Source organism: Littorina saxatilis, linkage group LG10 (genome assembly GCF_037325665.1).
Source record: "Littorina saxatilis isolate snail1 linkage group LG10, US_GU_Lsax_2.0, whole genome shotgun sequence".
Lineage (NCBI taxonomy): Eukaryota > Metazoa > Mollusca > Gastropoda > Littorinimorpha > Littorinidae > Littorina > Littorina saxatilis.
In genome coordinates this window covers 35,674,500-35,699,169 of record NC_090254.1, presented here as the reverse complement: position 1 = coordinate 35,699,169, position 24,670 = coordinate 35,674,500, and the positions used below count along the sequence as shown (strand labels likewise).

General features: G+C 41.1%; 1 protein-coding gene and 1 long non-coding RNA gene across 3 annotated transcripts in view; one reads left to right on the top strand and one right to left on the bottom strand.

The window, feature by feature from the left end:
* The window catches only part of LOC138978690 (uncharacterized), a 422,724-nt gene that overhangs the window by 256,647 nt on the left and 141,407 nt on the right, over positions 1–24,670 (bottom strand). The window lies entirely within an intron of this gene.
* Positions 1–24,670, top strand: LOC138978687 (coatomer subunit beta'-like). Of its 2 annotated transcripts, XM_070351479.1 has the most exons (22): positions 1–112; positions 847–984; positions 1,358–1,444; positions 1,835–1,961; positions 2,420–2,568; positions 3,313–3,459; positions 4,483–4,582; positions 5,501–5,643; positions 7,001–7,200; positions 7,965–8,164; positions 8,692–8,798; positions 9,643–9,786; positions 10,797–10,927; positions 12,422–12,629; positions 13,303–13,413; positions 14,139–14,353; positions 14,986–15,078; positions 15,638–15,818; positions 16,413–16,547; positions 17,601–17,828; positions 18,730–18,753; positions 22,935–24,670. In XM_070351479.1, exons 1-22 carry the CDS (start codon positions 110–112, stop codon positions 22,968–22,970), a joined length of 2,907 nt encoding a protein of 968 aa, XP_070207580.1. In that variant the 5' UTR covers positions 1–109; the 3' UTR covers positions 22,971–24,670. The 2 variants fall into 2 exon arrangements, with proteins under 2 accessions (XP_070207580.1, XP_070207581.1); XM_070351480.1 differs by lacking the exon at positions 18,730–18,753.

Genomic DNA, 24,670 nt, shown 5'->3' with positions numbered 1-24,670 from the left:
TGCGCTTAGTACAGGCCACGTATGGTGCTACAACACATACAGGCGATCGTGTATCAATAAAAGCAACTGGAAACAGTCTTCTCATTAATAACCTTACCACATCGACAACATGGTAAGTAAATTCAGTGCACAACAACTGCTGAGAGGGTGTACTCTCCTGCTAACGGGATATTCGTTGGATACTTGATCTCAGTTGAAAACGGCATGTTTACTACCGGCTCGAATCTGGTTTGCTTCTGCTACTCTACAAATTCGCTGTTCAGATTCCATTTATTTTCGATATTTGCCCAGGACGATGAGCATCATACCATTTAAACGAAACATAAGGTTGTCGTTCTATTAAATACAAGTGATGCATTGAGTCCTTTGCTCATTTTTGACTCGTGCCCAGTGCACTTCACTTAGTCTGTACTTGACGTTCTTGCCTGGACTAGTTACTAGAGAGTGAGGTGATGGTAGTGTATGGAAGAGGCATAGTCTTGTTCTCATTGACCCATTCTTTTTTCTGACAAATCGTTCTGACCTCTGGTTGGTCGACTATCTGATAGTTTTGCATGTAGGAGCGCTTCTGGCTTTGCAAAGTTTGTAGCCAGGTCATTTGGACATACCGAAAAGGTCTATTGACCTCTTGGTCTGGGAACAACACTGCTTGAATGTGTAGATTACTATTGAGTGACAAAATGAACAAATTTGTATAGATTTTTTTAAGCTGTGACTGTAAGTTTATTTCAAAGTACTGTCAATGTCAATACTGTCATGCATTTGTTTTAACGATAATGTGTTGAGCATATATATGACAAATATTGCATTAATTTTGTCTAATGATGGTGTTTGATTGGTTTGTAGCCTCTTCGATTAGACATCAAACGCAAGCTGTCTGCACGGTCAGACCGCGTCAAGTGTGTGGACCTTCACCCATCTGAGCCATGGATGCTGGCCAGTCTTTACAATGGAAATGTTCACATCTGGAACTATGAATCTCAGGTAACCTGTCAGTTAACAATTAATGTGTTGAACTTGTGTTGTAAACTCTCTCTCTCTCTCTCTCTCTCTCTCTCTCTCTCTCTCTCTCTCTCTCTCTCTCTCTCTCTCTCTCTCTCTCCCTCCCTCCCTCCCTCCCTCCCTCCCTCCCTCACCCACCCACCCCTTAGTGGCGGTCAATCTTTTCAGTAATATAGGCTAAGCATACTACTACGATTGATTGATTGATTGATTGACAACTATGGACTGTGCAGTAACGATATCATTTACATTGCGGTTCATTTTTTCATGTGACCTGTTGATAAATAAATTAGAAAAATAAATATTTAATGTATGAATTTGTTCTCACCAACATATTGCTTGCTTGATGTTACAGCAACTGATCAAATCATTTGAAGTATGTGAGCTGCCAGTGAGAGCTGCCCGTTTCGTGGCACGGAAGAACTGGGTCGTCTCCGGATCGGTGAGTGGTTGATGTTTTAAAATGCGTATATACGTCTGTTTTATATGGCTTGCTCTGTATTTCATGAGAATGGCCGAGAGATCTTAACATCGCCATGGTCAATATCGTTGCAAAGAACATACTGTGCATCTAACTGGAAGAGCTGACTTGGTTCAGCTGCATCTCAAAATAATCCAATTTAAGAGTGCACTTGTTCTAGATGCTGGGTATTTTGTCTTTCTTTCTGTCATCTGAATGTACTACAAAAGGAATTGAACTGCTGTTGTAGAATTAATTAAAAAAAATTAAAGTTTTAAAAATTGGAATGTTTTATTTAGGATAAAACAAAAAAGTTACTCATTCACTAATTGTACCTGTAAAATGAATGTAATTTGTGGCCATGGTGTGCAGGATGACATGCATGTGCGTGTGTTCAACTACAACACGCTTGAGCGAGTTCACCAGTATGAGGCTCACTCTGACTACCTGCGCTCCATCGCCGTTCATCCCACACAACCCTACATCCTCACCAGCAGTGGTACGTTTCTCTTTGTCTCCTTTTAACATAGACGGGGAATCGAGACGAAGGTTGTGGTGGTGTGTGTGTGTAAAGTGATTCAGAAAAAAAGCACTTCTGGACCGATCTTCATGAAACTTTACATGAGATTTCCTACAAACAATTTTCATTTTGTTTTTTGATTTTGTCTTAAAATGGACCCTTTCTATGAGAGCAGATTCGACAGTACCTATATTTACCTGGATTAGTATATACAGATAGTCATAAGGTGATGTAGAATATGTATTTATTGACTTGACACTGACATTCATACATGCGTTTTTATGTGTGTACTCAGACGACATGCTGGTAAAGCTATGTGACTATGACAGTAGATGTTTATACATGTGTTTGTGTGTATGTACTCAGACTACATGCTGATCAAGCTATGGGACTATGACAGTAGATGTTTATACATGTGTTTGTGTGTGTGTACTCAGACGACATGCTGATCAAGCTGTGGGACTGGGACAAGAAGTGGACGTGCACCCAGGTGTTTGAAGGTCACTCTCACTACGTCATGCAGATCGTCATCAACCCCAAGGACAACAACCAGTTTGCCTCCGCCTCTCTCGACAGGAGCATCAAGGTGGGTTTGGATGTTTTGGTTTTCACCTGTGTTGGGCTTTGGTGGGAAGAAAACTGTGATGTGAGATTACTCTCGTATGTTGGTATCCTCGTGTGTTAGTATCTGGGAGCTGGACATTTTAGGTTTTGTAAGAGAAATAACATAATGTCTGATTTGTGTCATTTCTTACAGTGGAACCCCCCTTTTAAGACCTTCAGAAATCTGAAAAAAAATCAGGTCTTAAAAAGAGGTAGTCTTAAAATGGAGGTAAAATTACAAAGTTTATGAGAGAAAAAATTCTGAAAAAGCAAAGTCTTACATTTTGGGATCTTACAAGGAGGGTGCCACTGTACATCTGTATTGAGGGGGGAATAATAGGCCGTGAAAAGTAGGATATGCGCCGAAATGGCTGCGATCTGCTGGCCGATGTAAATGCGTGATGTATTGTGTTTAAAAAAAAATCCATCTCACACGGCATAAATAAATCCCTGCGCCTTGAATATGTGCGCGATATAAATTGCATAAAAATAAAAATAAAAATAAACAAATAAAGCCCTGCGCTTAGAACTGTACCCACGGAATACGCGCGATATAAGCCTCATATTGATTGATTGATTGGTTCACAACAACGACTGTAAAACAAATTCTGAGTATTTCTAAAACTAATGTGATTATTTATGCAACTTTGCTGAAGACTAAATCCTAGCAACATCCCATGTAATGTATACGCGCAGGCTATTCACACTCTCTGTTCTGTTTATTCAGGTGTGGCAGCTGGGGTCTCCTACACCCAACTTCACCCTGGACGGTCATGAGAAGGGAGCCAACTGTGTGGACTACTACACGGGGGGAGATAAGCCTTACCTCATCTCTGGTGCTGACGACAGGCTCGTCAAAATCTGGGATTACCAGGTGAGTTATTGTAGAGTTGTGAAATGTTCGGCTTTAGTCCAAAGCTACACAGATTCTATTTGTACCTGGATTTCTGTAAATTAAATACAACTTTTCTGTCAGTTGAAAAACCGATTGAGTTTTTGAAAACCATGAATAAGTCCTTTTATTTTATGCCTTCTCTCTCCCCCTGTCCCCTGTCCCAACCCCAAGCATCTTCCCAGTAAAGTTTTACGTTTCTACCCCAGCCCCTGTAGCTAAAAATATTGAGAGTTTTGTAGAAGTGTTGTCAGGTAAAGCCTGATGTTCTGATTGAGTGTAACAGTGGAGAGAGCTGTCTGTTTACTTTTTTTAAAGGTCCTCGTCTACATTTTTATACCGAAATCGCCATTTGACCATTAAAATGCAGAGTCTATTATCTACAAATATCAACAATACACCCCCTTTCGATCAGGAAAGACGAAGCCAGTGTAGCCGTTTGAAAATTCATTGTAGTATTCCAGCGTAGTACTCATAGTAGGATATCCTTATTTGGAAAATGCCAAGCGCAAAACTCCTCTCAAATTCCGTGCGTTTAAAAAAAAGCGTGGACAGCGCTCCAGTGTCAAACTGTTGCTGCGTGGCTATAAGCAAAGTGACATGAATTTGATTGGTCAGTATTTTTAGGCAAAGCACATGTTCTCAGCAAACAGAAAACAAAATATTGGAAGCGTGAGTCACGCTACCCAAAAATAAAATCTTTTTTTACATATATTTTTTTTTCTATAACTTTTTTCCTCATGGTTCATTCATCATCTGACATAACTTTTTAGTGAAATGTAACCATAAGATTATTGAAAAAAAAGCAAAAATGTAGACGACCACCTTTAAAGTTTGAAGAAAGAAAGTTAACAGGAACGTTTCTTTGTCTGATCTCGTTTTTTATTTGAAGGGTGTTCTGTTAGAACCATTTATATTATTAAATCCTGTGAATATCGTGACTACGGCTCAATGGCTCACGCCTCAATCATTGAAAACCTGTTTTTATTTTTTTTTCCCCTACAGAACAAGACATGCGTTCAGACACTGGAAGGTCACGCTCAGAATATTGCAGCTGTTGCTTTTCACCCAGAGCTTCCCATTATTCTCACTGGCTCTGAGGACGGTAAGTCTCTTGATGCAAGTACAGTGCTTTTGGGACCTCAAAAAAATGGAGAAAAATAATAATAATGGACATTTATATAGCGCTTCTCCACAGCTCCAAGCGCTTGACAAGTTCAATTTACAAGTTCAATCAAAAACACAACACGATATATACAACTAATACAATTGTCTCAAATGAAAAGGAAAATACTCATCAAAGAGCACATATACATGCTTGCTAAAAATACAAAGAATCACATTTTGTTCGCAACGCAGCACAGTGCACAGACAACAGACAAATGCTCACAACAAGCACACATGCACAAACACACACACACACACACAAAAACAGGTCTGAGTCTTAAAATAGAGGTAAATTTCCAGATGTAAGCTTGGATCTTAAAGGGGGGGGGGGGGGGGGGGTCGGTCTAGAAAGGGGAGTTCCACTGTGTGTTAGAAGGAAATGCTGGAAGGGTTCTTAACTTACAATGCATCTTTGTGGTGTCAGGCAGTTTAGGACGGGCCACTTACATACTTATTATACTTAGGCTGATTTTGGCAAAGGAGGCCTTCAGATTGCTTTTGCATAATTGTGTAGTGGTTGTGTGTGTGCAAACTGGTGTGGATCAACACATGCATGTAGTGGTGTGTGTGGAAAGTGGTATGGATCAACACATGAATATAAAAAATACACTACGGTAGCTTCAGAAACAAAGATCCCTATGTAAGATAAACGTTCAAAACTGATACATTTGAGTCAAAATAAAATACAAACTAATAGCAGTAATAAGTGATAAAAGATACTGCATGTCAGAACACATAAACACACCAATGACAATGCTTATTTCAAAGATAAACTGAAGCCTACTTTCTTTTCAGACTTGATTCCACCTTGATAAAATTTGATCTGTTGCTAAATTTCTACCACTGTGTTGTTTAGGCACTGTGCGTATCTGGCACGCCAACACGTACCGCCTGGAGAGCACACTCAACTACGGGCTGGAGAGAGTGTGGACCATCGCCTGTCAGAAGGGATCCAACAACGTCGCTCTGGGATACGACGAAGGCAGCATTATCATCAAGGTCTGATTTGGAGCACTGGCTGAAGATAATGTTTTTGAACGCCCTCACGGTTAAACCATTGGGGGCATGTTCCCGGGTGTTGCCCCTACTTTAGTTCAAATCTAAACAAGAAAGTGACTGTGGGTGAGATGAACATAGTTAAAAAAAAAAAGAAAAGAACTTCTGTACAACTTTAGATGATTTAATAAAATAAATTCTTGAAAAAGGGGCTGCCACGAAGAACGTTTGGCTGTTCTACTCGAGCTCCTAGCCACCAAGGTCTTTGTGTGTCAGCGCTATAGTTGGTAAGGCTGATGCTTAAAGGGCTGTATGGTACTGGGCCTGGGTTCGGGGGTATAGCACTGTCTCGTAACTAACGCGATAGTCGGACAGAGTTGCGCCCCTGGAACGGCAGGTAGTTCCGTTTTGTGTTTACAAAATGGAACCGCATGACAATCGGCCATTCAACTTCTTTACCCGCGTAGTTTGAACAGCAGACACAGTAATGTTTCCCTCCACCACTAATCTTCTTCTCTCGTTCAGCCAATTTGGACGTAAACAAAACAACCGGAACTACCCGCCGACAGCGCCGCGGGCTATGTCAGGGACGGACAACTCTTATCACTTTCGTTTTGAGACAATGCTATTGGGGGGGGGGGGGGTTACACTTTTAACCTGTCTTCCACCATTTCTCAGCAGGACCACCCAACCTAGGCAGAGCCACGCTAGGTGTACCTGGTGCACTGGCCTTGTTGTGTAGTTCCTTTCTTTTTGAAGATGAACAGACAGTGATATATGTGATTGTCAATAAGTTTATGAGTAACCCACACAGACTGTCATTTAGCTTGACCAGAGAGACCTCAAGTGCTATGTATTGTATCTCTTTGAGGACCGACGAACAGTGTTTTTAACATTTAGTTGCAAATAATTGCACTGAATAATGGTAGCTTTGCTTGAATTGGTCTGCTTTTATTTTTTTCTTGTAGGGTCATATATTTCAAGATATTTTGCACCATGTGCGGATGAAATTGCCCGGTTCCATTCTGTTCACACACTCTGGCAGTTATGTTCAAACGAATTGCAGCTGTAAATCAGACCCCTCACAGAAGTTTTCACGAACTGACATTATTGCAGTGAGCAGCCACTCAGGGGATATTGTAGGTTGAAAAAGCGCCAGCATTCTATCCAAATCTCAGAAAACTTTGCCAACATTTTAACAGATCTGCTAAACTTTTTTGACGATGAGAAAAAGATGACACTGAGGACTGACTTAAACTTCCAATAATTGTTGAACCTTTAATGTCCAATTCAGCAAATGCGTGTTAAGAAAAAAACCACCCAAAACATCTCTGTAATCTATTTGCCTTTTCCCTTTCAGCTTGGGCGTGAAGAGCCAGCCATGTCGATGGACTCGAGTGGCAAGATCATCTGGGCCAAGCACTCCGAGATCCAGCAGGCCAACATCAAAGCCATGGGCGACCAGGAGGTCAAAGACGGGGAGCGGCTGGGGCTGGCGGTCAAAGACATGGGTAGCTGTGAGGTCTACCCCCAGACCATCCAGCACAACCCCAACGGCAGGTGAGAAAGAAACGAGAGCTGCCAACTGTTACGCTTACATTATTTGCTGGGCTGAAGCAAATTTGCTGTACCTGTGCCTTCCTACCTGTTGACCTTTGCATCAAGAAGTGCTATTGACTCCCATCTCCCTCCACCTCTCTGTCTATTTCTCTGTGATCCTTGCCTACCACCAACCTTTGTCTTTCTCAGCGCAGCTTTCTCCTCATAACCTCCAGGGCTGGGACGTAGGACAATTTGTGTGTTTGCTTAACGCCCAGCCGACCACGAAGGGCCATATCAGGGCGGTGCTGCTATAACGTGCGCCACACACAAGACAGAAGTCGCAGCACAGGCTTCATGTCTCACCCACTCACATTATTCTGACACCGGACCAACCAGTCCTAGCACTAACCCCATAATGCCAGACGCCAGGCGGAGCAGCCACTAGATTGCCAATTTTAAAGTCTTAGGTATGACCCGGCCTGGGTTCGAACCCACGACCTCCCGATCACGGGGCGGACGCCTTACCACTAGGCCAACCATGCCGGTCATAGGACAATGAAATCTTGAAAGACTGTTTGGCTCTGGTAGTCTTCTGTTACCGAACACAACCCAATGTTTTATGCTGTTACAGGTTTGTGTGAGAGTGCTCAGCACTGATAGTCTACTGTTAACAAACACAACTTGTGTACATGTATTTTGGGTTGTTGCAGATTTGTGGAAGACTTTTTGGAACTGATAGTCCTCTGTTAACAAGCACAACTTAATATTTTGTGTTGTTGCAGATTTGTGGTGGTGTGCGGAGATGGGGAGTACATCATCTACACAGCCATGGCGCTGAGAAACAAGAGTTTTGGGTCCGCTCAGGAGTTTGTGTGGAGCAACGACTCCTCTGTCTACGCCATCCGCGAGGGATCCAGCACGGTCAAAATCTTCAAGAACTTCAAGGAACAGAAATCCTTCAAGCCTGACTTTGGTGCAGAAGGTAATAAAGCAAGAGAAATAGATGAATAAGATGTCGAACATTATGTTGCCTGTGGTCTGTCATGTTTTGTGTGGTCTGTCAAAGTTTAATGCCGTTTCTTTTGGGAATAAACTGTTCGTAATTTGCAAGAAAGCTTCAGGTAACACACTCTCCTTATTTTGTATTGTGCCAGGAGATTGATTTTGCATAACTCCTTTTCACTGTAATATTGTCTTCTGATGGCTTCCCTCCCTTAGTCCAACAGTCCCTGTTTCGTTGGTTCTCTGTCTTCACTGAGAATCAGGGATTGCTTGTCTTTGCACTGCTCTTTCCATTGTAAATGAATGATCTTCTCTTTGTTCCATATTGAATGTTGCACTGCTCTTTTCAGGCAATGGAAATGAATGGTCTTCTCTGCTTTGTTCCATATTGAATGTTGCACTGCTCTTTTTGGGCATTGCAGATGAATGATCTTCTCTTTGTTAAATATTTTAAATGAATGGGCTTCTTTTTTGTATGATATTAAATGTTGCTTTGCTTTGTTATAGGAATCCACGGAGGACACATGCTTGGTGTGCGCTCAGTCAGCGGTCTTGCCTTCTACGACTGGGAAACCACCGAGCTCATCCGCCGTATTGAGATCACACCAAAAAATGTGAGTTTGATTCTGGTGCCTATTTGACATTTGTTTGTTTCTTTAAATAGCCCTACTTAAGAGTTGAATCCTGGATAAGGAAAATGTTGACTGTATTTCAGAAATGTTCAGAATTTAAACTTAAACAAGAACATTGGCAAGTAAGAGATTGAATGCATTTCCAGATAAGGTTCCGCTTCTAGGTCATGAATTTCAGCTGTTTTTGAATTGGAATGCTGCTGATTGTACATGGCAACCTTGAAAGAGAGTGTGATTTCTTCATTATCGGAGTGGTATATAAGAAAAATGACATCTGCTTTAGAATCAAAAAACAAGAAAGGTATGTTGTTGAAAAGTTTGATTATTGACAAAACAAAATGTTATGTTCACAGATATTTCAACTCAGTGGTCTTTCAAGTGCACCGAGAGAAAAAAAACCTTGTCTGACAACATTTTCAGCCGCTTGCAGGCATTGTTTTTTTATTAGGCCAAAAAAAAAATAGTCTGTTTACGGTAACCCGACCGACCCTATTTTTTTCACGCGACCCTAGACTTTTTTTTGGCATTTGGGGGGGGGGAAAAAAATCTTGGGTTTTTTTGTGCAAAATAACGTAAAAATATGGTTTTTTGGAAAAGAAAAAAAAAATCCCGACCTACCGACCCTATTTTTTTGGCCTATGTTGCCGTAAACAGACCTATTTTTGGGGGGGGCCTTATGAAGTTTGGAACGTTGGCAGTCCTTTTTTGTTTGTTGATATCTGCTTTAGGTATAATTTTGAAATCGAGATACCCCGAAGATGTTGTTACATATGAAATTCAAACTCTATGTTGTTCGACTTCATTACCAAACACTCTCGTTGAACAGATCTTCTGGAGCGAGAACGGAGAGCTGGTGTGCATCGCCACCGAGGATTCGTTCTTCATCCTCAAGTTCAGCGCCGAGGCCGTGGAGCAGTCCAAGGACGACAAGGAGAAGGTCACGGAGGATGGCATTGAAGATGCCTTTGAGGTGCGGTGCACATTTTAGCCATCGTAATTAAAACTGGTCTTCAAACAAGCTTTTTTTTTTTTAGCTTTCTCCAAGTCATGGTATAGTTCTTCTGGTATAGAACTGCTCATGGGTTATGGTATGCAACGGTTCAAAGAGAATTACGAAAACATATAAGGTCTGTGAAATCAACCTTCAGTAGCATGTTTTACTGAGGGGCAGACAGAATCTGTGAATGCTTTGAAGTTGATAAGGCAAAAAAAAAAAAAGGTCTGTTTACGGTAACATAGGCCAAAAAAATAGGGTCGGAAGGTCGGGATTTTTTTTTTTTCTCCAAAAAAACATATTTTTACGTTATTTTGCAAAAAAAACAAGATTTTTTTAAAAAAAATTTCCCCCAAATGCCCCCAAAAAAGTCTAGGGTCGCGCGAAAAAAATAGGGTCGGTCGGGTTACCGTAAACAGACTATTTCTTTGGGGGGCCCTAAAGGATGACAGAAATGGAAGCATGACATTTCTTTTGATTCTGACCTGGAAAAAACTTCAAGTGGTGTTGAAGATTTGTAGTTCACGCTTTTTATCGCTCTCATACTTGGATTGAACATTCTTTGAAAATACTGCAGCATTGCAAAGGTGCTGATACAGAGATGTTGATAGGTGTCCGACATGGGTCATAGTCCGATTATTTGCCTAAAATGTCCGATTCATATGGTCAGGTGTCGGTGAGATGTTCTATCATACTTTGTAGAGGGCGGACAGAGTCTGATTAAATTTTGCTACCATCAGACGAGGCAATTGCACTTCATTTATTTTAGATCGCAGAACTGGTCCGTGCCAGCTATGTATTCAACGATGATGTGTATGCCCAATGTCGGGCACGTAAACTGTCCCATTCAAATTTGTGAAGCCGGTCAAATGTCCTATTCATGTTGATTAGGTCTGGACATTTGTCCACTTCACACAAAATGAAGCAACATCCCTGTGATAGAGAAAGGTGTCGAGTATAAAACAAACTTTTTCTCTGTTGTGCAGGTTCTGAATGAGGTTGAGGAAAGTGTGCGCACAGGGCTGTGGGTGGGCGACTGTTTCATCTACACCAACAGCGTCAACAGGCTCAACTACTACGTCGGGGGAGAGATCGTCACCATTGCTCACCTGGATAGGTGAGAACAGCAACATTTTCATTTGAAGCAGATGATCTGTACAGTGGAACCCCCCCCACCCCTTTTAAGACCCCCTAATTAAAGACTCCCTCCCTTTTTAAGACCCTGTTTTTTCTGATTTTTGAGTCACTTGAGAAAAAGTGACTCTATGTAATCGGTCAGTGTTAGTCTGTCCGTCCGGCCGTCCGTAGACACCACCTTAACGTTGGACTTTTCTCGGAAACTATCAAAGCGATCGGGCTCATATTTTGTTTAGTCGTGACCTCCAATGACCTCTACACTTTAACGATGGTTTCGTTGACCTTTGACCTTTTTCAAGGTCACAGGTCAGCGTCAAAGGAAAAATTAGACATTTTATATTTTCTCGGAAACTATCAAAGCGATCGGGCTCATATTTTGTTTAGTCGTGACCTCCAATGACCTCTACACTTTAACGATGGTTTCGTTGACCTTTGACCTTTTTCAAGGTCACAGGTCAGCGTCAAAGGAAAAATTAGACATTTTATATCTTTGACAAAGTTCATCGGATGTGATTGAAACTTTGTAGGATTATTCTTTACATCAAAGTATTTACATCTGTAGCCTTTTACGAACGTTATCAGAAAAACAAGGGAGATAACTAGCCTTTTCTGTTCGGCAACACACAACTTAACGTTGGGCTTTTCTCGGAAACTATAAAAGTGACCGGGCTCAAATTTTATGTGAACGTGACTCATTGTGTTGTGAATAGCAATTTCTTCCTGTCCATCTGATGCCTCATATAATATTCAGAACTGCGAAAGTGACTCGATCGAGCGTTTGCTCTTCTTGTTTATTCTTAACCTCTGTAAATTGACCCCATTTTAAGACTCCTTCCTTTTTAAGTGTTGTCAAAATTTGTCTGTATGTGTATGCATTGCATGCATGACATATCTGTCTGGGAGATGATTTGGTTCATGAGCCTCACAGACGTGAACAGTTGAAATAGGACTAGTAATTATTTCAAAACATAAAGCCTACATCACATGGCTAATGCCTCTTGAATGAATACGATTTTGGGTGAAATTATTCTCATTGAAAGAAACACCAGAAATTGTATTTCATTGAATTCACACGGTGATAGGCATTAAAGTTTCAGTGTAATCACAAATATGGGGCGGGGAAATAGCTCAGTCGGTTGCGGCGATGGCTTCAAAACCATTTGTCTCTATCGGCGTGGGTTTCGATCCCCACGTTCGGCCAGGGGTTTATTTCCCAGAGTCAACTTAGTGCAGACTCTCCTCGGTGTTCAAACACCCTCCTGTGCAACGCATGCTCACGCTGAAGAACCCAAGTTCACAGCGAAAGTCTCAGGGCTTTTAAACATTAACACATGCATGCAGGAGAGAAAAAAGGGTAGCGCCGTATACTGTATGGCAGCTGTATGGCAGCTCGCTTGCTCCAGTGAAAAAGCAGCCCGAATTTCCATGAGGGTAACCTCACAGGACTATATCCTTATCCTTCTCTTCCCCACAGAGTGATGTACCTGTTGGGCTACATCCCCAAAGAAAACCGTCTCTACCTGGGCGACAAGGAGTTGACCATCGTCAGCTTTTCCTTGCTGGTGTCCGTGCTGGAGTACCAGACGGCTGTCATGCGGCGAGACTTCGAGACGGCCGACAAGGTCCTGCCAACCGTGCCTAAGGAGCAGCGCACCAGAGTCGCTCACTTCCTGGAGAAACAGGTTGGTTGTTTGTGGGATAGGTGTTAGTTTTAATGTACGGTGGTGTCTGTAGACTCTTTGGGGTTTACTGGAATTGGTTTGGATATAACTAAAGGGTACAGCGCTGAAAGTCCACAAAATGGGGCACTGGCCTTTGGCTAGTACTTCTCATAATTTACTAGCCACAGAGCATATTTTAGTATTTTTACTCGCCAAACCAACCATTTGTTTCAGCAACTTTACTCGCATTTGACGAGTAGATTAACATTTCTACTCGCCATTTACATGTTTTTACTCTCCACTTTCAGTCCTGGGGCATGTCTTTTTTTTAAGAAGTGTAGATGTTTGAGTATGGTTTCTATTATGATCAAGATTTTCCAGAGGAGTTTAAATAATCTTCTTGTTTTCCGTCTTTCTTTCTTTCTTTTTTTTTTCTTTCTTTTTTTTTGTTATTTCTTTCTTCCCTTCTTTCTGTTGTATTTATTGTTGTAGGCTCTTCCCCGAGCAGTATCATTTGTTGCTATCCAGCTAGCTCGTTCATTGTTACACTTACAGCATGATCTTTCTGATGGGTCAATGTATAGGATTGCTTCTGAAAGCATTTGAAATGTTTTATTGTGATGAATGTAACATTAATTTGTTAACTATGATAACTGAGAATTATGTTATTTTAAAGTTGTGTTTTGTGTTGTAGGGCTTCAAATCCCAGGCTATGGCAGTAACCTGTGACACAGAACACAAGTTTGAGCTGTGCGTACAGCTTGGTGACTACAAGACTGCGTACAACTTGGCCAAGGAAATGCAGGTATGTCAACTTCAATTTTCTATTACTGTGAGGAGTTAAAGGTGCAGCAGAGATGGGAAAGATTGTAGTGGCACAAACATTCATGACCTCAAACATGGACAGAGCAGTGAAATGGAAAATAAGAATTAAATGGGAAATGAGATAGAAATGGGGACAGAAACTTGATAGGAAACAGATAGATATCTCGGAGAACTGATTTTGACAAATGTTGAACATATGACTGGAAGTGGAAATATATTGATGCAGACAGATGAAAATGCATATAACACGTCTCTATCTCACAAATACACGTACACAATAACATTAATAATAACAATAACAACACTTTATTGTCCATTAAAATGAGTACATGTACATAAAATGGAAAACATTTTTAAGAAGAAAACAGAAGAGTAAGAAAACAGAATACATGTAGTAAGAAAATAGAAAAGTAAGAAAACAGAATAGTAAGAAAACAGAATAGTAAGATAACAGAAAAGTAAGAAAACAGAATAGTAAGAAAACAGAAATAGTAAGAAAACAGAATAGTAAGAAAACAGAATTGTAAGAAAACAGAATTGTAAGAAAACAGAATTGTAAGAAAACAAAAAAGTAAAAAAACAAAGAAATTAAAAAATATTCACCAAAACAGCTATACATTTTAATTCGCCACAGTTACACAGCAACACACTCTCCATCCTCACATGATAACTAGCTCTCATTTTCCCGTATTTTTACCATTTCAGTCGGAACAAAAGTGGAAGCAGTTGGCGGAGCTGGCCATTAGAAAGTGTGAGTTTGGGCTGGCCCAGGAATGTCTGCACCAAGCGCAGGACTTCGGCGGTCTTCTGCTGCTGGCCAGTTCTGCCGGCAATGCTGAGATGGTCGGACGTCTGGCCAGCACGGCACAGGCCGCGGGGCAGAACAATGTGGCTTTCTTGTCAAACTTCTCCCTGGGAAAGTGAGTTCTGGGGCTTTTACTATACGGTAGCTAATGTTGATCTGTATCTCTGATGTAAAGCGAGTTCTTTGGCCTTCGTTGATACAGTAGAAAATTTTTATCTGTATCTCTGATGTAAAGTGAGTTCTTTGGCCTTCGTTGATACAGTAGAAAATGTTGATCTGTATCTCTGATGTAAAGTGAGTTCTTTGGCCTTCATTGATACAGTAGCAAATTTTGATCTGTACGGTGTGATGCAGCGTATAATACAGTAAAACATTATTTTCTAATTGTGAGTACCGGAAAAATATGTTTTGGCTAGTCGCAATGGCTTTAAAAAAATGAATTTGCAAAGAAAAGTTAAGAGGCATAATGGCATAAAGTTATCATCAACTGTGCTTCAAACTGTGCTATCAGAAAGCTCATCTGCAGTGTGGGTTTCCCTGTGGTAATGATATTCTTCTCTCCATGAAAACCGAAAGGGTTGCTGTACATTGGCAGATGATACACAAAATACTTTTCAAGATGTCTCTAGAAATGTACAAATGTTCCATGTTCATTTGCTATGAAAAGGTCATTTTCATCACCAAAGATTCGTATTTTGATGTAGACTTCAAGGAAGACTTATTTTGAGTATTTTGCTTTCTTTACAGATGTGAAGAATGCTTGGAGATTCTGATCAGCACCAACCGCCTGCCTGAGGCAGCTTTCTTTGCTCGCACCTACCTCCCCAGCCAAGTGTCAAGGTCAGTTGACGGCTCCGTTACAATTTTTACCAGATCTTGTTAGTACTTGTGTCATAGCTGCCAACCCTCCCGGATTTTCCGGGAATCTCCCGAATTTTACAACTTCTCCCTGCTCATATTCAAGACTAAACGGACCCCCTGGCTCCTGGATTTTGACTTCAGAAGGTTGGCAGCTATGATGTGTACTTCCGACAGATCCCGTGTACTTCCGACAGATATGATGTCTGTGTCCCATCCCCCCCCCCCCCCCACCCCTCCGCTGATAGGTAGAGGGAATTCCATCAGAAGAGAGGAAATTGAAAATTTTGTGAAAATGTTTATCATTTATTGGCATGGGAAGCTCTGTAAATATTTCTTTTATTTCACATTAATAATATTTTTGACTTTGTTTGTTTGTGTGTTGCGAAAGTGGTTCACTGTTTCTGTTAAACATCACAACATTGGAGTCTTTCTCAGTAACTTTCATGATAGCACACTGCAGACCACACCAGTTCCTGCTCTGCCCAGACGTTGCTTACAGTTAATAAAACTTATCATTCTAACTGTGTCCCCTCCACAGAGTGGTGTCGCTATGGAAACAGAATCTGGCGTCAGTGAACAAGAAGGCGGCAGACTCTTTGGCAGACCCCACGGAGTACGAGAACCTGTTTCCCGGCCTGAAGGACACGTTTAAGGCAGAACAGTTCGCCGCCAGCAAAGACAAGGGGCTGCTCCCCGCTGCTGCTTTACCCTCAGCCACTGTGAGTTCTACCAACATTCTCTTATTATTATTCTTTGTTCATGGGCTGAAAATCCCACGTTTACTCACGTTTTTGCATGAGTGCAATTTTAGTGGTGAACTTATGTTCAATCATGCTTTATGATCGTGTGTTTGTGGTATTAGAAATGCAATGTGGTGCCAAAAGACACATTTCCATGTTTATGTAAAATGAAAATGGACATTGAAGTTTTCTTATCTTATCTTATCTTATCTTATGTGTATGGCCGATTTAGGCAGCCATATGCCGATTTTGGAGGAAACTTCTGTTATGATTGAGAGTCCTAATAGTGGCGTGAGGATGGCCAATATTCAAACAGATCTGGGAGTCGGACAGCGCAGTTTCATGCCCCGAATGGCTTTGCCATGAGGAAGTAAAACAACTGTAGAGTGAAGGTAGCTAATTTTCAGTTAGGTTTGGGAGTCCCACAGTGGAATGAGGGTAGCCAATTTTGAAATAAGTTTTCGAGTCTAACAGCATAGGGAGGATACTCTATTTTCAGATATATTCAATGACTGTTAGTGTGTATCTCTGTTATTGTTTTAACACCAGCGTACACTGGTTTGTCTCTTCCAGCCTAACTGGGAGCGTAACCTGGTGGAGGAGATGCACCAGGCCGAGGAAGGAGGTGACTTCATCTACATTCCACCCAAAGACGACGATGATGATGACGAGGGAGAGGAGTTCGCTGAGGCCAGTGGAGATGCTGTGGTCAGTATATACTTGTACAGTTTTCCCCTTTTTGCTTGTCTTGGTTTTCTTGAGTGTTTGTGGGCTTCAAATTGCACAGGCACTTGTATTATGTATGGGCAGACTTTTTACGTGAAATGCTGGATTTTTTCCAACGATTTAGGCAGTTTGGCTTGTGTTTTGGGTGTTGTGGGGATTTTGTGCACATAAGCTATACAAGTCTCGTTCTGTACAGAAAGTTTCTGAAGGGTTTAAGTGAAGTTTAAGATTGATGGTTATCCTAATTAACAGTTTCTTGAGTGTTGTTCCATGAAATTGTGAACAAAATATTTATTTGCTGACCTTGTGTATTTAATCTTTGGTTGAAAAGGAACAGCTGAGCTTCCCTCAGATTTTAAGGAAGGTTCACTGTTATTTAACTTACACCAGTGTAGAGCTTTATTCATTCTGTAAAAACATGTCTATCAGACTTATTTGTTACTCGCCAGTCCAATATTCAAGTAATCTATGGACCATGTAAAACACAAAGGATATTTCTTAATAAAATGTACTCTGTTTTACTAGGTGGCTGACTGGTTTTTAATTCATAGGGAAAAAGAGGCGAAGCCTTCAAGGCTCACGTAAGAAATCGACAAACAGTAACACAAACTCAATCACTTCGTCACACATACACACACACACACACACAGTAAGCGGCATAGGTGACACTGTGCAAGAAAGCGAGACACTAGATCTAGATCTGAATGGCCGATTTCGAAGAAAAAACTAGTCTCGGCCCGCTCAAATAACAATGACCGAGACTTTCAGTAATTCCTTCGCGTGACGTCTAACCCTCTTACGTCATAATGTGACGTCTTCAAATGTTGTGACGTCTTCAAATGTTAAAGATTCTACCACAGACATACATACATACATACGCACGCACGCACGCACAGACAGACAAAAGTTAGCATTGCATAGGCTACACTTACGTGAGCCAAAAATTCAGTAGAAAACCCGTCGACTTGCATGCCCCCAAATATACTAACTACTATATATGTACTAACAATGTATGTATTATTGTGTTGTGCACAGCTATCCCCAATCAAGCCTACAACCCCCACTACCGTTACCGCCCCTGCTGTAGCAGCAACCAAACCTACACCAGCACCGGCACAACCACCTGCACCTAAACCAGCACCGGCACCACCCGCAGCCTCTGAACCAGCATCATCGTCAGTCAGTCAATCCATGATGGACGACATAGAGAAGGAGCTTGAGCTAGATCTGGAAAACGTTAATGTCGACGACATCGACACTTCGGTGAGTTTTGGGCACACGCAGAAGTGTTGTGATTAAATGAAAAGAAAAGAAAAGGAAACAACAACAAAAACAACTACATTCGTTTTCTGAATTGATTTGGTGTGGCCCGGTAGCTCAGTTGGAAGAGCACTGGACTTGTGATCCTAGGGTCGCGGGTTCGAATCCGGGCCGGGCCGGACACGGGTCAACTTTATGTGCAGACTCAGAGACGGTATCCACGTTCCACCCCCGTGTCACCACTGTGGCACGTAAAAGACCTCGGTCATTCTGCCATAAGTGCAGGTGGCTGACTACACCTTAACACGCACACACCTCAGTAGCGCGACTCTGTTGCTGCAAGCTTTCCACTGGGAGGAAGCAACTCAAATTTCCCAGCAATGGGACAATAAAGTTAAAAATGAAAATGATTATAATAAAAGTGGCACCCCCTTTTGAGAACCACTGATTTCCTTCCCCCTGTTTAGACCTTGCTTGTTGAGTTTCTGTTCATTTGCTCTGGAAATCTACCTCCAAGTTACGACTCCCTCTCGTTTAAGACCTGATTTTATCACTTTTGTTTTAAAGATTGTTATGAACATTGTAAAGTCAGTATAGAGTTCTCCTCCGAAAGGGGCGTATGGCTGCCTTAATGGCGGGGTAAAAATGGTCATACACGTAAAATTCCACTCGTGCAAAAAACACGAGTGTACGTGGGAGTTTCAGCCCACAAACGCAGAAGAAGAAGAAGTATAGAGTTCTTGTCCCAGCACTTGCACGAGTTTAGGAATCGAAAACATAGGGTTTGTCATGTAAAGTTGATTTGGAGTTCATACTCCTCATTCAAAATTGTACGGTGGTACTGTTAGTCCCCCCCAAAAAAAATGTTTGAGAGAGTTGTTAAACGATGAGGTTGGTGTTTTAGGGTGTGGATGTGGAAGCCGAAGAGGTGAGAGAGATACTCTGGGCATGAGAATATATTCATGGGTGGATTCTAATTTTTATTTTCTCCCTCGTTTTCCTCCTCACTTGTGGTGGAAAAAAGTGTATGCCTAGCATATTTTGTAAAACCTGCTACGATTTTCTGTTGTCTGTCGTTTGATGAATTAACTCAGTAGTCACTATGAGCTAACTTTACTTTGCGAGCTTGTGCATGCCTTCAATTTACAGAATATACAGAATACAGAATCTTTAATTGCCCAAGGTAGGGAATTTGTCTTGACATTGCTGTAAAGAAACATTAATTCCAGCCATGCACACCCAACACACGCATCTATTTTTTTTTTTTTTTTTTTTCTGCGTTCGTGGGCTGAAATTCCCACGTACACTCGTGTGTTTTTTTGCACGAGTGGAATTTTACGTGTATGACCGTTTTTTACCACGCCATTTAGGCAGCCATACGCCGTTTTCGGAGGAAACACACATCTATAAAAAGTTATCAACGACATCAATTTAAATACGACACTGGACAGCAATAAAAACAATTTTTTTAAACATAAACTAAAACTACCAACATACACTTTAATTTGCAAGTTTTCTTCAAATTTTCTCAGATTGTCGAAGTTGTTTAGCTTGCTTGTAAGGCTTTCTGAGATCATGGCAGGTTTTGCTGTAGGTTGTATGTGTGTGTACGATTCACAAAGTTAGATAGAATTGCAAATAACAGTACGTACGCTAACCATGCATCAAGTTGATGTACTAATAATCTAATTTCTGAGTGAGACTCACAAACTTTGATAAAAATGTATGTGGAGGATAGATTCACCTTTTATTCTGACTGACTTAACTACTAAGTAGATATTGCCAGTGGAAGTTTACTGTTTGGTCCATTGTGGTAGATTGGGGTTTTAACATTTCTGTTGCCACTAACATTGTGTGTGCTGCAAGAGCAAGGTGGAAGTGACTGGTCTCACACACACGAATGCATACACACACACACATACACACACACATACATACACACACATACATACACACACACGACGGGCGCAGTGGCGTGGTGGTAAGACGTCGGCCTCCAAATCGGGAGGTCGTGATTTCGAATCCCGGTCGCTGCCGCCTGGTGGGTTAAGAGTGGAGATTTTTCCGATCTCCCAGGTCAACTTATGTGCAGACCTGCTAGTGACTTAACCCCCTTCGTGTGTACACGCAAGCACAAGACCAAGTGCGCACGGAAAAGATCCTGTAATCCATGTCGGAGTTCGGTGGGTTATGGAAACACGAAAATACCCAGCATGCCTACTCAACGAAAGCGGAGTGAGCTGACTATGTTCTCAGAATATAGTGTGGGGAACCCAAATGGGTAAACGAGCTCACACGTAACCAGAAAATTCTGGAACGCTGAAGAAGAAAGAACACACACACACACACACACACACACACACACACACACACACACACAGTGACACACACACACACACACACACACACACACACACACACACACACACACACACATTTTAACATCCAGAAATATATGTGCTGCTCTGGTCAATTTTGGCTTTGAATATCTCTCTCTCTCTCTCTCTCTCTCTCTCTCTCTCTCTCTCTCTCTCTCTCTCTCTCTCTCTCTCTCTCTCTCTCTCTCTCTCTCTCTTTACAATTGTGTTATTTTTTCTTCTGTCTTTCTATCTATCTCGATGAGCCCTCAAGTAATATTTTGACTAAGTTTTGTCATATTTTCTTAGCCACCAAGTGACATCTCGAAATTTGAGACCTGAATAAAACACTTCAATAGTGTTTCCATGTAATTGACCTTTAAACTAAGTGAGTCAGCCACTCTTACGTAAGCTTCAGCTGGTGTCAGAAGAGGTGAAAATAAATTGGGTGTCACAGTGAGAGAGGAAGAGGGTGCAGAGGTGTGACCTTGGGGTGTCAAGGTCACAGTGACAATGGCGAAGGGTGCAGGGTGTGTTTGCTGGGGCAACAGGAGTGTGAAGGAGGCGTAAAGTGTGTTGTGAACAGGTATCTGTCCTTCTTTGTTGTTTTATGTCACTGCTGCAGTTTGTATGGGGGAGGGGGGGGGGGTGTAGAAGGGTGAATAGGTGTACCTGTGAATGTGGGCAGTGCAAGTGTGTGTTGTGTGTGTGTGCGCACGCATGTGTGTGCATGAGTCATGTCTGTCTGTCTGTCTGTCTGTCTGTCTGTCTGTCTGTCTGTCTGTCTGTCTGTCTGTCTGTTTTGCATCTACCTTTGTCTGTTTTCATTGTTCAAATCAAATCAAATCAAATCAACTTTTATTTTACGAGGGTTGTGGCATAAGCAATATAAACGAGCTTCTTTTCAACCAGCCCTCGCCCAGAGAGGGACTATTCTAATCTTGAATACATATATATATATATATATATATACACATACGTAAAACAATTACAAAAGATAAGCAAGGCAAAAAAACTATTCACATGACTATATACACGTTGTAGGCTATGCATACATTCTTGCGTTATGAAAATAGACAAGCAGCAACTTGTCTTGATCGAACCAGCAAGTTTTTCTTTAAACACATTTTTTTTTTAAATGTCCATTTGGAGTGAGAAAACAAAAACGCCACTATCCGCCTTGGCAGAAATCATCAGCTATAACTGGTTTGTCCCATGCACAATGAATCACTCCACATTCAGTGACAATGGTTTCCCAGACAATAAGTTCTAGAGCCAACCAGAAGAGTACAGGGAGCATGAGAAAAAGACCTCGCTGGTGATAGCTGAGGTCAAAGGTCGCTCATCAGGGTGCAGCACTGGTGACAGGTGGCGCCCCCTTGTGTTATTGTAGCATTGCATCATGGGATGTGTGTGACAGGCAGCATTGTCCCAGTTTCCTGACTGTCGTGGTTTTCATTTGTTTGCATTCTTCTCTGTCGTTTGTTTTGGATTCTTTTGCCAGTTCATTAGAAACACTTCACTCTATAAACTCCCGCACACCCCCCACCCCCCCCCCAATCTCAAATCTGTGTAATCTCATCTGGACTTTATTTAGCAGGTGGTGGTATGGTATTTTGGGATTTGGATGATAATTAGAGTTCTGGGAAAAGGTTAGATCATATGGTCAGTTTGGTGTCCTGTGAATGTGTAAGGGTCATCTTTTGCTCCGAAACAAAAAACCGAATTCATTTACATGGCTGGTGGATGATATATGGAAGCTCCATGCCCTAAGAAAGAAAATATATTGGTTTTATGCACTAAGGTGATGAAGAGTTCAGGGCCTGAGGTGCACAGGGCAAAAGTGGGTGCCACCCAACTGATCGGTTGAAATCACAACAAGTCTCTGTTCCAACCAGTTGCCTGAGTTGGTTTAAACAAGAATTTATTCAATTTGTATCATGACATAAACAATAATTATATGGCATTTAGGATTTCTAACTCAAGCATAGTGCTTATTTTAAGAAGTTGGATGGCACCCATCGAGTTTCAACCAGTTGGATGGCACCCATCGAGTTTCAACCAGTTGGGTGGCACCCATCGAGTTTCAACCAGTTGGGTGGCACCCACTTTTCCTTCATGCACCTGAGCCCTGGTTTCATCCATGTACAGTTGATGAAGTGTCTAGGTTCCATGTACAGTTGATGAAGTGTCTAGGTTCCATGTACAGTTGATGAAGTGTCTAGGTTCCATGTACAGTTGATGAAGTGTCTAGGTTCCATGTACAGTTGATGAAGTGTCCAGGTTCCATGTACAGTTGATGAAGTGTCCATGCAGGTTCCATGTTCTCAATAAGCGTTTGCTTCAGTGTTATAAGTCCAAACACTTTTAAAAACCACCCAAGACTACTACTGTAGCTTACTTTACTTGGTCTCCATTTAAATCGAAGAATGTTTCTAAGCAATTTTGTTTTTCTTACGGTTCATCTGAGTCATTGGTGTTGACTGTGTTCATTCTGTGCAGTTTCATTGTAATTGCCAGTGTCATCACTGGGTTTTTTTTACGTGGTGTGTTGAGTTTATTCTTGACCATCATTTCTTTGTAAGCTAAAGATGCAAGTTTGAAGTTCATACCACTCACTCATGAACTGGACTTTTTTTTAATTTTATTTTTAGTACGAAGGGCTTTTGTCATTATTGGTTGTACCAATGAAATAGTACTTAATATCAATAAATTATCACAATTTATGTGTAGGTTTTTTTTTCTGTTGCAGGATGTGAATTTAGACGATGATTTACTGGAAGACTGAGCAAACTATCACCAGTGTTGTTGCTGTCATCGTTATTTTCATTTTCATCGTGAGCGTGTGTTTCTCCTTCTGGGACCAGACAAGTGGATTGTTTTCCATAAACTTCAAGGGATGTCCACCTCCTTTGGGTGTTTTTTTTATTAACTTTTTCCCTGGAGCGTTAGATGGAGTTCGTCTGTACATTTCTTGATGGTACAATGTATGATGCTGGATTGTGACGACTGGTGATATTGATGATTGTAGAGATATAGTATGGAGGAATGAATTCAAAGGACATGGTGAGATACATTGACCATGAAGAGACATGGTCAAACATTTGATCGTCTTGAAGGCATGTTTTATTTGACTGATAGATGGTTTGTTGAACAATAGAAACATAATTTCTCTGGGTGTAAAAAAGACTTTTGAACACGAGATAGATTTTGTGTAAAAAAGAAGCAAAATGGTGTGTGTCTTTCTCTCTTTCTTTACATTTTACTTGTCTATCAAAAAATTAAACATATGTTACTGTCTTTTTTCTTCTTTTCTAATTTTTTTTTTCTTTTTTCGCCATCACCTTCACATTTGTTCAGAATTCTCACAGAGAATTTTGTCATTTGAATTTGATTTTAATACATTACATTGCCTTGATGCGTGAAAATGATATGTACAAAGTGAGAAGTAGATATTCTGTATGAAATGGACTGATCATCGTGTAAATTTGAATGGAATATAAGCTTTGTTATTGAGGGTATTGTTCTGACAAAAACTACATTTTCACATGTTTTTAGATGTGTTGTTTTGTGTTTGTCTGCACAAATGAAGAGAACATAGAATTTGATGAAGCAATTTGCTTATCCAAGACAAAGACTGGCATTGTCTGAATTGTGAAAAAGTTTTGCCTTTTAAGATATAAACAAAAACAGAATATGTAGAGTTAATGTACAAATGCCACTCCCCTCCCCCCTTCCCATCGTCTGAAAACGTTTTGCCTTTAAGATATCAAAAAGCAGAATATGTAGATTGTTTTTCTTGACGTCAGTTGCATGCAGGTTGCTACATGTACTACCCTTATTTTTTGCTTTCTCTGCCACCCCTCCCCCCCCCCCCCCCCCCCCCACACACACACACACCCCTGAGCCTTCCCTATTTTTATTATTTTCAGATTAGCTTATATTAGGCACTCCTGTGATGTCAAAACAGTTGTCAATCAAATGACAGTGTCAGAGAGGAACCCGGTCAGTATAGGAATGTGCAGTGTATGTAGAACATTTTTCACTGCTGATACTTTCAAATAGACTTCTGTTTCTTTGTTAGTTTGGCCACTTTTGCAATATTGGCTATGTCTGTTTTGAACTGACGGGTGCAGTGGCCTAATGGATAAGACATCAGCCTCCTGATCGAAGAAGAAGAAGAACTGAAGCTACACGAATCTGTGAAAAATATGTAGGATTTAGTTATTAGTTCTCTGTCATTGAAAATTCCTTCCCCTCTACTCCCATGGTTTCTGAGAGAAAAATATTATTTTTGATTTGTTGTCTAAAAACAACTGAAGTGGATTGCGCAGATGTTAGGATTGTATTTATTTTAATGTCGTCACTCATTAATCGTCTTTGGCATCCAGTGTCTGAATGCCATTGGTTCTTTACATAAGGTTCTGTGATGAAAGATTGTCATGCTTGAGACTGTGCAAATAATTAAAGAGGTCCTTGGTCATGTCA

Coding starts and splice junctions, on each gene's coding strand:
- LOC138978687 (XM_070351479.1), top strand. Junction 985..1,357: donor TCTGGAACTATGAATCTCAG/GTAACCTGTCAG, acceptor TTGATGTTACAG/CAACTGATCAAATCATTTGA. Junction 5,644..7,000: donor AAGGCAGCATTATCATCAAG/GTCTGATTTGGA, acceptor TTTCCCTTTCAG/CTTGGGCGTGAAGAGCCAGC.